Source organism: Balaenoptera borealis (genome assembly GCF_965194805.1).
Source record: "Balaenoptera borealis genome assembly, chromosome: 1".
NCBI lineage: Eukaryota > Metazoa > Chordata > Mammalia > Artiodactyla > Balaenopteridae > Balaenoptera > Balaenoptera borealis.
This window is the reverse complement of record NC_138860.1, coordinates 47255117-47270767: the sequence shown is the minus strand read 5'-3', so window position 1 is coordinate 47270767 and position 15651 is coordinate 47255117. Positions and strand designations below refer to the sequence as shown.

The 15651-nt window shown below is 43.0% G+C and overlaps 1 protein-coding gene across 6 annotated transcripts in view; it reads left to right on the top strand.

Annotated features, from left to right (window-relative positions):
- The window catches only part of RGL1 (ral guanine nucleotide dissociation stimulator like 1), a 295305-nt gene that overhangs the window by 158432 nt on the left and 121222 nt on the right, over window positions 1-15651 (top strand). For 2 of the 6 annotated variants that reach the window (XM_082401612.1, XM_082401611.1), the window contains exon 3: window positions 3922-4032. The exons of 1 other annotated variant lie outside the window; for it this stretch is intronic. In XM_082401612.1, coding sequence (XP_082257738.1) covers window positions 3922-4032 — 111 coding nt within the window. Of the gene's footprint in view, window positions 1-2422; window positions 2957-3921; window positions 4033-15651 lie in introns of those variants that run through there. 3 more of the 6 variants (XM_082401616.1, XM_082401615.1, XM_082401613.1) reach the window with 3 other exon arrangements.

The window sequence follows — 15651 nt, the reverse complement described above, 5'->3', positions numbered from 1 at the left end:
CTACATGATTTTGATGTCATATCCATGCTTTTGATGTCATATCCATGAAATAATTGCAAACACCAATGCTATGAAGCTTTTCCCCTATGTATTCTTCTAAGAGTTTTATAGTTTCAGGTCTTACGTTTTAAGTCTTTAGTTTATTTTGAGTTGACTTTTGTGTATGGTGTAAGATAAGTGTTCAATTTCATTCTTTTGCATGTGGATATCCAGTTTTCCCGGCATGGTGTGTTGAAACTTGTCAGAACTAATACATGAATTGAGTAAAGTTGCAGCATTTAAAATCAATATATAAAAATCAGTTGCATTTATATACATTTATAATGAATAATCTGAAAATGAAATTAAGAAAACAGTCCCACTTACAATAGCATTGAAAAGAATAAAATGCCTAGGAATAAACTTAACCAAGGAGTTCAAAGACTTGTATGCTGAAAAATATGAAACATTGCTGATATCCCTTTAACAAAACTTGACCTGTTCTTTTAGGGCCATGCTAGATCATGGGTAGATTAATCTGGTAACTAAATTCAAACTTAGTTATAAATGGCTTACTGGTTTATCCTTCCCACATATTGACCAGAAGTATTTTAACCCAAAAGTATGTGTAGTAAGGTAATACTGACTTGAGCTGCCTGCAGGTGGAATATTTTAAAATAAATATTTAAAAATTATAAACTGCAACACTTGATTACTGTATCTAAAACCAACCTTTCTTTGAGGATCAACATTTGGATAAAATCACGTACATTATAAGGTATAAATACAAGTAGTCTTTCTTGGAAAACCTCTCTGAAATTATTCAGCAAGAAGACATCATTTTAGATTTCCCCACATTGCATACATACAACTTTTCAGTGAGTCTGGGAAAATGCAGTTTGGAAGTGCAGTAATAATAAGGGAATGGAGCTTTTTCTGATCATGTGCTGGGTGTTTTGTATACAAGTTCCATTTAATCCTTTTTCAAACTCTATGAGATCAATGTTTGTCCCATTTTACAGATGAGGAAATGAAAGCCCAGGGAAGTAGCGCCCAAGTTCACGCTTAATGTAAAACCAGGTTTTGAAGTTGCATCTGCTGGAAGCCTGTTTTCCCCTTACACACCAGGTGGCCAGCCTGGGAATTGGTGGAGTAGAGAGGAGGCTGAGGAGATCTGAAACCTGAGTGGAGCCTTGTGAGTTATAAGCTGCCCTGTCCAGGAGGGCTTCCCAGGAGGGGCGTGGTTGAAGAAACTTCTCGATATCCTTGGAGTGGAAAACTTTAAGGAGTAATCTCCAAATTCACAGCCAAAAATCAGGTTAAAGTAGTGGTGAAATTAATCTTATGGGTTGCTTAACTGTCCCCAGGTGCATCTTGTGTACTTCAAGATCACCGAATAGGGGTGGGCCTGGGGGCTGGGGATGGCTTAAGAAGCAGGGAGGTAGGTCTTCCACACCATTTCCTCTGGACACTGGGGACACTCTATCCTGGTGGTCACAGAAGGGTCTAGTTTATACGTTTTTTTTTTTTTTTTTTTGAATAGAAATGATCACTTCCGTTTTATAAAAGGCGTGTCCTGTCTCTCCACAGTTACTGAGCCCCGTAGGTTCTGGTTGTATGCGGGGAAATTTGCTGAGTGACTTGAAGATGTTCAAGTGTCCAAAGAATTTTTTTTTTTCCTTGATATGGCCTGTCATTTATTTTGCTCTCCTGGGAACATCAGTACACTTGATTCTCTAGCTTTTCAGTTCATAATGTATTTATTATTAACCAAAGCCCAGCCTTATGCCTTAGCATGGCAATCAGTGAGAGGCCTTTCTTTAAAAAAAAATTTAAAGGCGACTAAATTCATTTAGGGCTGAATAGTATAAAAGACATGAGCCCTAAACGTTTTTGCAATTGGTATGGAATTGTCACGTGCCAAAGTTTGATTATATTATCATCTGGTATCTTGCTGTTGATTTACTTTCTGTTAAGACAAAACTCCCTCTGGCAGTCTCCTCATGAATGGCTCTTTCCCTGCAGTTATTATCCCACTGTGTCCCTACAGTACAGACAACTCAACCCATGGTGATGAGTCACAAAGACTCACAGAACCTCCGGGGCCACTGGTGGCCCAATTTCCACGCTGTCAGTCTCAGCAAAACCCTTTCCTGCTTTGTCCCTTTCCCTCCCACGATGGCCAGTTACAGTTGGATGAGCCTTATCATATGGGTGGTAGAAAGAAGTCCAGAGCCATTTCCTCTTGATGGTGTGCTGATGCAGGACAGGGGCAGCCCTTGGGCATGGGTTTTGGAATACCCTCTGATCAATTCTTTTCTTGTCCTAATGAAAAACTTTCGGGCTTCTAGTATTGCCACTCTCATTGGGGTCGTTGCCCTGACTGAATCTAAATTCAATAGGTAACAGGCAGATAATAGACGTTTTTCTGACCGCCTCCTCCCATCCTTTTTTTGCACCTCCCCTTCCCCCTTTATTTCCTTGAGCGAAGAAAAGGAGAAACACAGTAAGATTCCTCATACCACACCCAGATCTTTTTTGGCACCTGGTGGCCAATCAGGAAAACCTGATCCACTTGAAAGGGTGGTTGTCTGCCGATCACTTTCAGAGCTAGAGAAATCACTGTGCGTTAACTTTATCCATGGGATCTCAGAGATGGAGCGTGTGCTCCTAAGCACAAACAGGAAAGCCTGACATCACGGAGCAGCGGAGTGGCGTGGGGAGGAGTCTGCAGCGCCCTCGCTCGCTCGCTCGCCGCGCTCCCTTTGTGGACGAGTCGCGCGCACCGGCGGCGGCGGCGGCGGCGGCGGCGGGCGCGTGTCTGTGCTGGGTGCGCGGCGGCCGCGCGGGGCCGGGGCTGGAGGCGCCGTGGCTGAGCCGGGTGGGGACTGCGTTCGCCTGGGAGCAGGGCGCATCATGCTGCGTCCACACACCGGAGAGAAAACTGAGAATGAAATTGCTTTGGCAAGCTAAAATGGTAACGGGAACTCTCTGCCTTCTCCCGAGGCTGCTCTGGTGGGGAATCTTCTCCCGCTTTCTCTGGGCGGGTTTTGGACTCGCTCGGAGTGAACGGAGCAATCCGATTCCAGACTTGAGAGCTAAAGCTTTCTCCCTCGGCTTTCTACGCCTTCCTCTCTGCGTGTCTTCTCCCTTTAAACCATACTTTCTCAGCAGTTGCCTTTGGTGTGTCTGGGCAGATGTGTGTCAGCACAGGAAAACTTTTAAGGCAAAAGGACTGAGTCTGGGTGAACCGCGGAGCGCTTCTGTGTCCCAGCGGCTCTTTAAACAACACAAACTTCAAGTTTAGGGAAACCCAGGGGGTCGCTGCACACAGTTGACGTGTTGCTTTTTCTGCACATGCCAGATTATTTGACGGAAATGAAAACTTTCTACCTCCCGCTAACTTTGTGGGTTCCAAAACAATAAGAGGAGAAAAAGACATGCGAAGCATTTCACTCCAAAGGAGCGAGCACTCTTGGCATTTTAAACACTTGTCTGTGGCAGAGTTTAAAATGTAGTTTGCTCGAATAACGGAGCCACTTATAAAAGGACAACCTTTTTCTGCAGATGAATTATTATTCCTCTCACTTGAGGAGGAAAAGTTAATCAGGACTAAACCCCAGTTTCTTTAAGAAGGAAAAAAAAAACCCCAAAAGACTTTAAAAAACTATTTAAGATATGTGAGTGAGTCTAGGAAAAATAACTAAATGGAAAAGTCCGGGGCTCCTGATATCACAGGAAAGGGCTGGGGGCCAAGAAAATCTCAGCATTCCCTCTATCGCAATGTGTCTTGTGTTCCTCTGATTGTAATATTTATTTTGAACAGCCCGTCTTATGCCCTGAGTGCTGTTGTAAGCAGCAAAGCAGCTGGGATAGATTGTGGTTAGTGGAGAGGAAAAAAAAAATACTCTTTTTCTTTCTCTTTGTCCCATCTCCTGGCAGAGCTCGATTCAGGACTGGGGTGAAGAGGTAGAGGAAGGAGCTGTGTACCATGTCACCCTCAAAAGAGTCCAGATTCAACAGGCTGCCAATAAAGGAGCAAGATGGCTAGGGGTGAGTAAAGCTGGAGAGACTGTGAACTTTGGACTTGCAGTGTCTCTTATTCTGTGAATATCATTATTATTTAGCAGAGGCAGGCTTTTTTTTTTTTTTTTTTTTCTTCTTCTCTTTTGGCCTTAAAAAGGAAACCACCAATGACCAAGTGTTTGCACTAGCAGTACCGGTCTGTTTTTGTACTTAGTGTTTTCCAAAGCATCTCCCTTAGGTCTGTCAATAATTCAGAACCTCTTAGAAACGTCTTGAGGTATTTGGCAAATAAAGTGGGAGTGGAGTGGCAGAAAGTGACACAGAGTAACAGGACCAGCAAATAGCACTGTGTTAGACAAGAGTCATTTTGCCCAGATGGCATCCTTTTCTCTCCCTGTCTTCCCCACTCTTGATGCTGACAGCCCCTCTCCTACTCCTGTACGTTTACCAAGTACCCAGTATGCTCAGGGGACCTGACATTCCAAATCTGCCTCCTATGGGGGATGGAACGTTTCCCACTGTTCATCCTTTCCAGAGCCTGCGAGGAGGCAAATGTGTGCTTAGTGCCCACGACTTCATGAGTAGAATGCATAGAGGGCTGGATCTTTGGCAAAACACAGCTTCCATAAACAAGATTGTTTTCCACTGAGATTTTAGTGATGGGTGAGATCATGTGAGTTATTCATTATCTCCTAATGAATCCTTCAACATATCCCAACTAAAGGGGATGTGAGGAATGGAAAGCTCGGGCAAACAGCACTGCTTGGGCAGACATCATCATGTGGAAGAACGAAGGAATTCTTCATCTGGAGGTACAAGTAATCCCCAGCGAGCAGTGACAGATGACTCAAAAAGCCTTGAGAAAGAACATAGTGGTGAGCGAACAGAGAGGATGGAGTGTGGTTTCACCTGGCCTTATTTTGGCCATACTCAGGCTTCACAGCTGATGGGCTTGAGAGCAATGAAGATTATGCACTGGCATCCAATCTTTCCTGGCTTTGGGTTTCAGAAAATTCAGTCTTTTGAGCAGAAATCAAAGGTCGGGTGTGAAGGAGGACAGGAAACAAAACTGCCCAGGACTTTGTGTTAAGACTGGAGGCATCATGTGACTTGCAATTCCTGGAGTTTAAGGCAGGATGGCCAGCAGCAATGATTTCCTCTGCCATGGGTCTGCTGGGCTGCTGACACAGGCGTTCACTGCTTTGGGCTTCCCCAGCTGCTTCAAGTCAGGCCCTTCATGCTCCGTACTTGGGGTCGAGGTACCACCCACTAGGGCAGTAAATTGTTAGTGGCATCTGCAGGTGTGCTCTGGAAAGGTAGGAACCTTTCCTTTGAACACCTGAGGTCTTCACTTATCCAGTAGGTACCTTACTCGGAATATGATTTTGAAATTAATTAGGTGTATCACCAGCAGACCTGATAGGAAAAGCAGAACTAGAGTTCTGACAAGTCATCACTTTGTTTTTGGTGGTTGTGTGTATTGCATTTTATTTAAATGTGGTATTGATGTGGTTTGGCCTGAGTATTTCAAAATGATTCACAAGTTCTGAAGCAGCTGCCTTCAGAAAGGTCATTATATTTTCTGATGCCAGGTTGTTCCTCTTTTTATAGTAAGACTGATGTTGCTTGGGTGACAGTTTTAGTTTTTGGCCAAACGCAATAACGGTGAATGAGTAAGTCATGGAGAAATGGAGGGGTTAACTCTGGAGATCCCAAACACACGAAGTATGGTTCATTTAGATGTTCCCAGTTATTTAGTTATTCTCACTGAGTGTTCCGTTCACTGGACTCCTCTTCTCTCCCCCTCTCCCAGAGTTCTCATATTTATACAGAGTTCAGAGTTGGTTCACCCTGGATTTAGCAGTAGAGCTAAAATATCAAGAGGGAAATATGTAAAAAGATTGCTTCTAGTTGGTGGAGGAATCTGTCCTCAGAAGCCAGTTCCTAGGAACTCTCCAACCCAGATCCACCTTGTTTTCTTATCTTAGGTGTCCTGTTGGGAAGCACTGTTTTTGTCCTTGGAAACTCCAGATTTAATTAAATGTGACTCAACCAATCGAGCCATAGCAATTACAAAGCCTTTCTCTTTAGGCTGTGAGTGGCTTCTCTATATTTGTTTTTCCAGTAACCCTTTCAAAATTCTTCAAAGCAACCATTTTATTTAGTGACTTATTATTGAAATATAGTTGACCTACACTCTGATGTTAGTGTCAGGTGTACTGCATAATGATTTGACATTTGCATACGCTGTGAAGTGATCACCATGATAAGCCTAGTAACCATTTGTCCCCATACAAAGTTATTGCAATATTATTGACCATATTCCTCACGTCAAAGCAACTGCTTTTAGAGTGAGCTAGAGACTGAAGTGAGGTGAGGGTATATCGAAATATGACAACAATTTCTGAGGAAGGTAGTATTGTGATTATCTCTTTCTTTCCACATTAGGAAAAAAGGTCCGGAGAGATTAAATTGCTTGCCAGGGTCACACAGCTAGGAAGTGGTAGAGGCTGGATTTGAACCCAGATGTTTAGTTCCTTGCTGTTGGGAGCTGCCTAGGACCCTAAGGCTGTTTCCATAGTGGTGGAAGAGAACTTCAATTCAGAAGAACAAGGATGCTTAGGATGTACTTTCCCCCCTAGATATTGCAGCTGGTGCAAGACCTGAGCAACACACCTTTCTTTTCTTTATGTTTTGAATGATGACTTGAGCTGCAAATTGAGGTATTTGTTGTGAAGATGTGTATCTTATGATAAGCTCTCCATCTTGAGTGTATAAAGGGTCGTACACCAAAGACGTGTGAGCTTACGTAGCACCTGGGGGTGGGCACGACTCTCACTACATGTCAAAAAGCCTAAGTGACTGAGTACGATGTTTGTAGTTTCTAGTACTCAGATCACAAAACAGAATTAAGATCCAGTTTGGGAATGATAGCAAAATAATTGCACATCCTTAGATGTGAAGTATCATACAATCCAAAACCATTTGGGACATTCTTTTTTGTTTTGTTTGTGAGATTTTGTGTTCAGTTGATCTTTTGAAGAAAAACCCTCTGTCTTTGGTTGGAAAATATACAACCGACTATGGCCCAGGCTGGACTTAATAGTACAGCAGCTGCAGCTTTGTGAGGTTATGTTGGGCAACTTTGAAAAACTAAATATTATTGAAATACTGACCCAATTTTTCCTTTACAATAACATCTTAGACTGGGATAATTTTACCCAACTATAGCCCTCAAAGAAAAATGGTTCTGATTATGTCAGAGAATCATAAAATCTCAGGACTGGAAGAGACATTAAAAAGTAATTTTATCCAACCATTCAATTAGCTTGTAGAAAAATTTCCAGTAATTTTTGGAAGAGCAAATGGTGAAAAGTTATTATTTTCCTTTGGTCCCAGCATTGTGGTTGTACATTGACAATGATGTGTAGAAACAATTTAAGAAAATATCAGTATTCTCTGGAAGCAGGAAATGTCCCATTTTAGGAGGAATACTCAAATGGACAGAGGAAAAGGATCCCACTGTTAGGGAAGGGGCTTCAGTGTCAAGAGCCCATTTTGCCGTCTTCGGAATATGGCAGCCTCAGGGTCCAGAAAAATGGATCAAACCCAAGATAAAGTCAAAGTGGAGATATTTGTTTCACAAGCAGGATTGGTCACCTCTGCAAGGTTTGTGGGGAGTGGAGTGGTCAGCGGATAGTCACGTGGTTGTCTCAGTTCTGCGCTTCTGTGGCTGCGTGGTCCTTGTGGGGAGGCCCCAGTGCCTCCCTGCCCTGCGTCCCGTATTTATCCCACTATCTCCCACAGAGGCCCTTGTTGGGTTGAATTGAAATACTTGATAGCTGGGAGGCTGGTAAAGATAGTAAAATAGGACAGGAGAAAAAAGAATGCATTTAAAAATAAAAGGAACTGGAAATCTGTTATAGAACCTAGTGGGTTTTATGAGTGCAGTGGTGTAAGATAACCACTTGTCACATCTGAATGGAGAAGTTCGACCTCACTTTGATGCGCTATTTGAGTTGACTCTACCTGCTGTTCCCGTGGCATTGCCGTCCATATTGCCTTTAAATGGCACACAGTTCCTTGAGTTTTCAGCGAACTTCACTTCTGGGAAGCTTCTCCGATCTCCCAAGTCTGGAGGAGGTACCCCTTCTGCGTGTTCCAGAAGCATTCTCTATCTCTCTGTGATGTGTTTACCTCACTCTGTTGTAATTGCCTGTTTATTTGTATTACCCATTAGACTGTAAGCTCCGTGAAGTGAGAACTATGGCCATCTAGTTGGCAGACACTCAGTAAATGTTTGTTGAATGAGCGGATCAAGCTTCATGCCTTTCTGCAAGGCCAATATTGTCTTTTTTTTTTTTTAAAGTTTCCAGTTTTTTTTTTTAATAGTGATTTCTTTAATTTATTTATTATTTATTTATTATTTATTTTTTGGCTGTGTTGGGTCTTCGTTTCTGTGCGAGGGCTTTCTCTAGTTGCGGCAAGCGGGGACCACTCTTCATCGTGGTGCGCTGGCCTCTCACTATCGCGGCCTCTCTTGTTGGGGAGCACAGGCTCCAGACGCGCAGGCTCAGTAGTTGTGGCTCACGGGCCGAGTTGCTCCACAGCATGTGGGATCCTCCCAGACCAGGGCTCGAACCCGTGTCCCCTGCATTGGCAGGCAGATTCTCAACCACTGTGCCACAGGGAAGCCCGCAAATATTGTCTTGATAAATATGAATGTATGGTTGCTCCTCATTTAAACCCAAATCAGCATGAAGATGTTAGCTTATAAAGAAAAGGAGGGGTGCATGGGAGTGAGAAAAAGTAATTAGCTAATGATTACAGCTATCTTACATCCTTTCTGTAACAAAGCAGGGCACAAACAAAGGTAGTGATTATTCATTTTAACAACAACAAAAAAATCATGGCAGTGAATTAACTAGACAATCCCCCAGTGCCTTTTAAAGGCAAGAGGTCCGATAGTATTGAATGTTGAAGAAAGAAAGGCAATGCACAAGTTAGGGTTGGCAAACATTACCATTATGTACGGTCAGAGGGCTCAGGAGCCAGGGTTTTAGAATTGTAAGGAGATAAGCCCTAGAGGAGCCCTCAGTTTAGAGTCTGTCATCCTTATTTTCATCTAGGAAAACAGGCCCTCGGGTTGCATTATTCCTGTCTATCGGAATGTTTAATTTAGGCTTTAGAAAGTAAATTCCAAAATTTAACAACCATCTGTAAATGAACCAACTGCTATTTTTCATGTTGACCTTGGGAACATGTTTCTAAAATAATCCAATAGTACAGCATGTGGCGTACACCAATCAAGAAAATACGGTCAGTTTCAATTGCCTGAGCTATCATTATTATGTTAAGTCCTTTCACTGCTTTCAGAATCTTTTGGGGTCTGTGTAAGGAATATTTAGCATGTAACCCAAGAATATCCATTTCAGTTCAGCAATCCTGGGGACACTCAGCTGAGTGCAAGATACATGTCTGCCCCCAGCAAATACATAACAGCATAACTATGAGTCACATTAATTCCTTATGCTTAAAGTATACATGCTGTTAAATTAATATTGTAAGCATATTTCATTGTTATTTCTGTAAAAGCATAAAGAAAAATTTCCTGGACTTTTAAATTTAGAAAGAAAAGTAGAGCAATAAAGTCGATACTGTGCCTTTCCCTTTTAGCTCTTTAGCTGGAGTTCGCCACTGCCCCATCCCACTTATTTTAGTTTCCTTTGTCCGTGGTGTGCATATCCTTGTACATATCCCCCTTCTATGTAATCAGAATCTTGTAGTGACTGTCCTATACATTTTACATTAAAATATGCAGTAATAAGCTGAAATAAATAAAACGTTTAAGTTTCTACCAAGATAAACTTTTTACAGAAAAAAAAAAGATTTCTGTAAATGAAGCAAGGCAAGTATTGGTTAAATGGGGGGAGATGAGGAATGTAGCTTTATTCTGTGAGAGAAGCTCAGCTTAGCTCGTGTCTGGATTACTGATGGGTGTGGTTATCCCCACAGAGTTGATTTGGAATCTGGAGTTTGGGGCAGTTTCTGGGTTGTTTGCTAGTGAAACAGCCACTGTGAACTCCCTCGCTGCTGTGGCCTATCTCTGTATGGTTCTGTCATCTGCATTTGAGTCTGCTAACCTCACCTTCAATAGGATTCATTTATTCATCAACAGCCTACTTTATGCCAGACACCACGTTAAATCTTGGGAATCCAAAGTAAAGCAAGACACCCCTTGTTCTTAAGGAAATTTCAGGTAGTAGGGGAGACAGGAACGTAAGCTAATTACCATATATTGTGGTAGGTGTGATCAGTGCTGTGTGAGAGATCTGCACTGGGTGTTAGGGGAGCCCCAAAGGGTGGCATATAAATCAGATGGGAGTGGCGAGTGGGCACTCCAGGAAGGCTGCACGGAAGAAGGGCCCTTTAGTGGAGAGTTGACAGATGATAGGAGTTAAATGAGGGTGTGTGGGGCACTGGAGACAGGCATTCCAGTCAGAGAGCACAGCGTGGGGAAAAGCATGGGGGCCAGAGATGAGAGCCCTGTGTGAGGCTCAGCCTGGGGAAGGGGGAAGGGCCCCTGGTGGGGGACTGATGGGAAAGGAGGCCAGAGAGCAAGACCGGAGCCATGTCTGTGCTAAGCTGCAGAATCTGCTTGGTCCTGAATGCTCTGTAGTCAGCACTAAAGGGGCTTCAGCAGAGTGGGATGGTCAGATTTGCATTTGAGAAAAGACGACTGACAGCTGACGGGGGGCTGCATCGGGAAGGAGCCGGACTAGGGGAGGAGGCAAAAGTGGTCATGAAGTGAGGAAAGGAATGAGGATCCAGATGAAACTGGGGCAGCGGAACAAAGAGGGTGGACGGGGGAGAGTGCAGGGAGAGGCGGGACAGTGGTGGGAGTGGAGGGTGACGAGAGGAGGCCTGGCAGGCGTGGATCTTAACCACCCTGGTTTCAAAGAGCAGGTCAAAAGCCTTCCGGCTTTCTGGGGTCAGCGCCATCCTCTTCTTATTGGATGAAATGTCCTGGGGACTTCAAGGCAGGCTTGCTCCATGTAAACACTAGCAAATGCCTTCTTTCCTGTCAGCAGGCCCTGCAGACCAGACCCAGGCGTGCCTGCTGTGTCCTGTCCAGAGACGCAGCTCAGTTCAGGCTCATGAACGGGGCAGCAAGCACTGCTTGCTTCTCAGATTCCAGAGCACTTTGGAGAGCTGGTGGTTTCTGGTTTTTTTGTTTTTTTTTTTTTCTTTTCCTTCTAAAGTCTTCTGTTTCCTTACAAACTAAACAGATTGAATCTGTACGCCATGGAGGGAGAATAAATATGGAACCCACAGGGCTATGATTACAGAGTTGTGTTTTAGACAACAGCGGTTACACTTATAATTGTGTTGTTAGGGATGCAAGAAATTTTATGGTTAGGTGTCCTGGTCTTTTTCCCTCTTCCTACTCAATGTCTTTAAGCCCTTTCTGAAACTGTTTATCCTGCCTGCGGGCATTGGTGCTCTTAGAGGCTCACTCTGATTGCTGACTCCACTTGTACAGAAGAAGAAATTTGATAAGATCTAATTCTTCCTTAGTTTACCGCTTCCACAATTTCAATCTTTCTCTCTTACACACACACATAGACACACATACACCATAAATTAAAATGTCTTTTCGTATCATATTTTTTTAGGATTTGGTGCATCTTTCTAATGTCATTTCATGACCTCTTCTATATAACCGATCAAAGTCTGACTTTGTTATGTTTTGCTTGGTTTCCCTTGTGTCATTATTGTGATTGATTAACTTTCTTCTGTTTAGGAACTGTCTTCAATTTAAAAAAGGATAAAAATAGAGGGAGGAATGAAGGAATAAAGGTAGGACAAGACTACATTAGGTAGAAGACACCTTCTTGGAGGAAGCCCAGTTAGTCTTGTGCAGAGAGAGAGAAGCATGTCATTTACCACTGATCCTTTGGGCTTAACACTGTAGAAATACCTGTGCCTTTTCACCACTGTGGCTGTGTATTGTGGTCTGATGAATGGGGTTTCTGCCTAGCTTGGTTCCTCAAAGCCGTCTTCTCCTTTATGTCATGCCGCGTATGACTGACTTCCAAGGATAATAACGGTGGTGGTTGGGAGTGGGATGGCGTGTCGTTGTTGGTTCTGTATATCCTTCCACACTCACAGAATCATTACCCTACATTTTCTAGTATAATTGTTTGTGCCATCTGTGGTCCATTCATTTGAATTCATTTCCACACAGTTAATCTCATCCCGTGTAAACTCCCCCAGACATTTTCTGTTTGTTTGCTCTTTCAGCAAGGAATTGAGCAATTCAACTTTTCCCCTTTATTTTGTTTCCTGCTGATTTTAGTACCCATTTTCATCTTTTATAAAAGCAGAGCCAAGGCTGAGTCCTTCCAGCTTCGTCATTCTAAAGATAATTTGAAGGCCAGAAACAAACTGTTTCTGCTAAAAGTAGGATGTCTTTGGTAGGTAATATCAACTGAGGCTCTTGGCAACTTTCTTGGTAGCAGCTCTTTTCTAGTCAGATGCTGTTCTCATGCTGTCACTGCTGGTGACGGAGCTAGAATCTGTGGACAATTTCTGTCTAACAAAAGTACATGTAATGGATATAGGTAAAAATAATTGAAACTGGGTTAGACATTGGCTAAAAATAAAATGCTTTACAGTCATGACTTTTCTAATTAAAATTGCAATACTTGAAATTCTGTATTGAGGTGACTGATACTCCCAAATAGAAAATTCAGGAAATCGGAGGCATTTGGTTAGTTTGTGAAGCACAGGGAAAACATTTGCTGTTTTCTATCCAAATGTTGACTTCTCCTAATGACCCAACACAATGAGCATATCTGATGAGCATATCTGTTTTGAGACCTAATCAAGAATTAACAGGGCCCAGAGCCATCAGGGCGTGGCTGGGGTTCTTTCTCCTGGCTGGGGGCCTTTGTAGGAGATGGCACCTCCTATTTGCTCTTTCTTTTCAGGGGTGTTTCCAGCAGGAGCACCAGTTGAGGGAGGTAACCTATGCTTTGGAGCCAGATAGATGTGAATCCAGAGCTGGCCTCTGCCCCATGTGCGGCTGTGTGAAGTAGAGCTCTGAAGTTACTTAAACTCTCTCAGCCTGAGTTCCTCACCTGGAAAGGGAGGGTATGAGCAATCCTCTCTGGACAGAGTTACTGTGAGAAGTGAGTTGTGTGTATAAGGTGCTTGGCGCAGAACCTAGGGTATGGTCTGCCCTCCCTCACTGAGCCGTGGGGCTCTCATCGGGACCCCACCATCTGGGTCCTCTTTGAACCCCACGGTGGAAACTTGCAGAAGCGTGGGTCCGCCCTGGACGCTTGTGGTTGTGTAGAATCCAGACCACTTGATTGAGACGCGGTCTTAGCGAGGCTTTATGTTCCTGACATCCCTTTCTCGTTTTGCACGTCTGGGTGGAAGGGCCGTGGCAGGGTTTAGTAATCCTTGCTTATTAGAAGTAATATCTATTGTCGTGTTTTCTCTGTCTGTCTGCCTGTACAGTGAAAGATGATTATTGCCTGGGCTCCAGTATTTCGCATTTCAAATTCCTTCAGTTTTCCTGTATAGTTAATTTGTTGGTGTTCTGATTTTTATGCTTTAAAAATATTGTACTAGTTAACAATGGGCTGTATTCTGTCTCCTGTATTTGCCATTTCTGCCTGAAAAATGGGAAGGTAGGAAACAGTTTTTCTAAAAATTGCTTGGTAAGCATTATGCTAATCATTCTTCGTTGGGCATAATTTGGGATGTGAGTAAATTGTGCTTTCACAAGTTAAAGTAAAGGTAAAATTTCTCATTGGGCTGCATGTTGATTAGCTAATGCAGTACTTGAGCCCCAAACTAGGAATGAGCTGAATTGCTCCCGAGGTTGTGACTTTCACAATGTCACAGGACTTTCTAAATCTTCACTTTCATCATCTGTGAAATGGGGATAATCGTTCTGCCCGTGGGTTTTGTGAGGATCATATGAGTTAATGTATATAAAAGTACTTTTTAATATGTAAATTATTATACAAATACAAGGATATTCTTATTGTTATTAAACCGTAAGGCCGTTTTTGTTTTTTTTTTTTCTTCTCCTCACCACCTAAGTGCGTGATTGGCATATGGTCTGTTCATTAGTCCTGCCTTTCTTCCCTCATCCCAGTGGCAATCGTTTCTATATTTTTTTCTTCCTATTTGCTGATTACCTAATGATATCTTCATGTTCAGCAAGGAGTAGTGTTTCCTCTGCTATGACCACTGTTACTAGTAGTATTCTTGGTGCATTGAAAGTGCAGAGATGGCTTCTCTCAATAGATGGGATGTGGGAACAAATATCCCATACTCACAGGATTCTAAAGACAAATGCAGTAAATATCTTGCATATGAAAACTTCCTACTTTCTCTTTATTTTCTTATTCCCTCTCCAGTATGATTTTGTTTTGTTTTGAGATAATGGCTGTTGATTCTCTTTGATTCTCCCTTTCTTTGGGGTACTTTTAATTTGTTGCAGAGAAGGATAGTAAAGTTAATGTGCCCAGGAATGGAAAGTGCTTCCAGCCTTTCAGAGCTGCTGGAAAATCAGCACTTGGTTTTAGGCCAAATCCTGATGTGGGACTTGAACTCATGACCTAATACCATAGGCAAAATGTTACCAACCAACCCACACTGACCCTCATAAGATGTAGGCATTTAAAATACTTCCTTTGAGTAGTCCTCTTGTTGCTTTTTGGGCTCTCTTCTCTCTTTCAGCCTTTTCTTATGGCGTTCCTGGCTTCCCTGTTAGGAATACAATTTTAGTTTTAAGATCTATTTTTTCTCACTGTCTTTCCATTTGCTTATTACGGTCGCTTCCTTCTTGCTTTCCATTTCTCCTGTGTGAGTTCCTTGTTTTGTTCCTGTTCCTTCCTGCCCTTCTTCTGGATTAAAAATAGTCTCCGGGGTCTCTGGCTTCTTGCCCACGAACTTGGCCTTCCTTCTATTCATATAGGGTCCCCCCTGAGTATCTTAAGATCCTTTCCTATGCTCTCAGGATACTCAGACTCCTGCATCCATTCTCTGTTATTTACGCCTGTTCTCAGCTGACTTGTGGGGCTAACTGACCCTCGTACTCTGAGCTGTAATTGAAAAATTAAATCCCTTGCACAAAGATGCTGAATAAGTGATTTGCTCACGTTAAGTGTTACTGACAGACACTGAATCCTCCCTGCGTGTGCTGACTCTGTACATGGAACAAAAGGAGAAGGGATCTTACACACTGACTCAAGGCGCTTGTGTAACATCGTCTATGTGCAAAGCAGCGGGGCCAAGATCAGCTGGGCCCAGGACCAGCTTTCCTCCATCACACTGCTGTGGGTATCCTGGAGGGTCCTGCTGCGGCTTCTCTCCCACAGAAGTGTTTCTCAGGGAGCTAAAGTTGATTCAAGTGTTTCTTCGTGAACGTTCTTTGGTTAGCATTGAAGGATTATGATATTCTTTACAAAAATGACTTTCTATCCATTGTTGACCTAGACAATCCACAAATGTCTGCTCGAGGGATAAAGCCTTGTAAAACTTTAGATGACTGGGCCGCAAAGTGCTGATGGCAGCAGCTCTGATTTCAGCCCCCATCCCTAACCTGAACTCCCTATTTTGCTA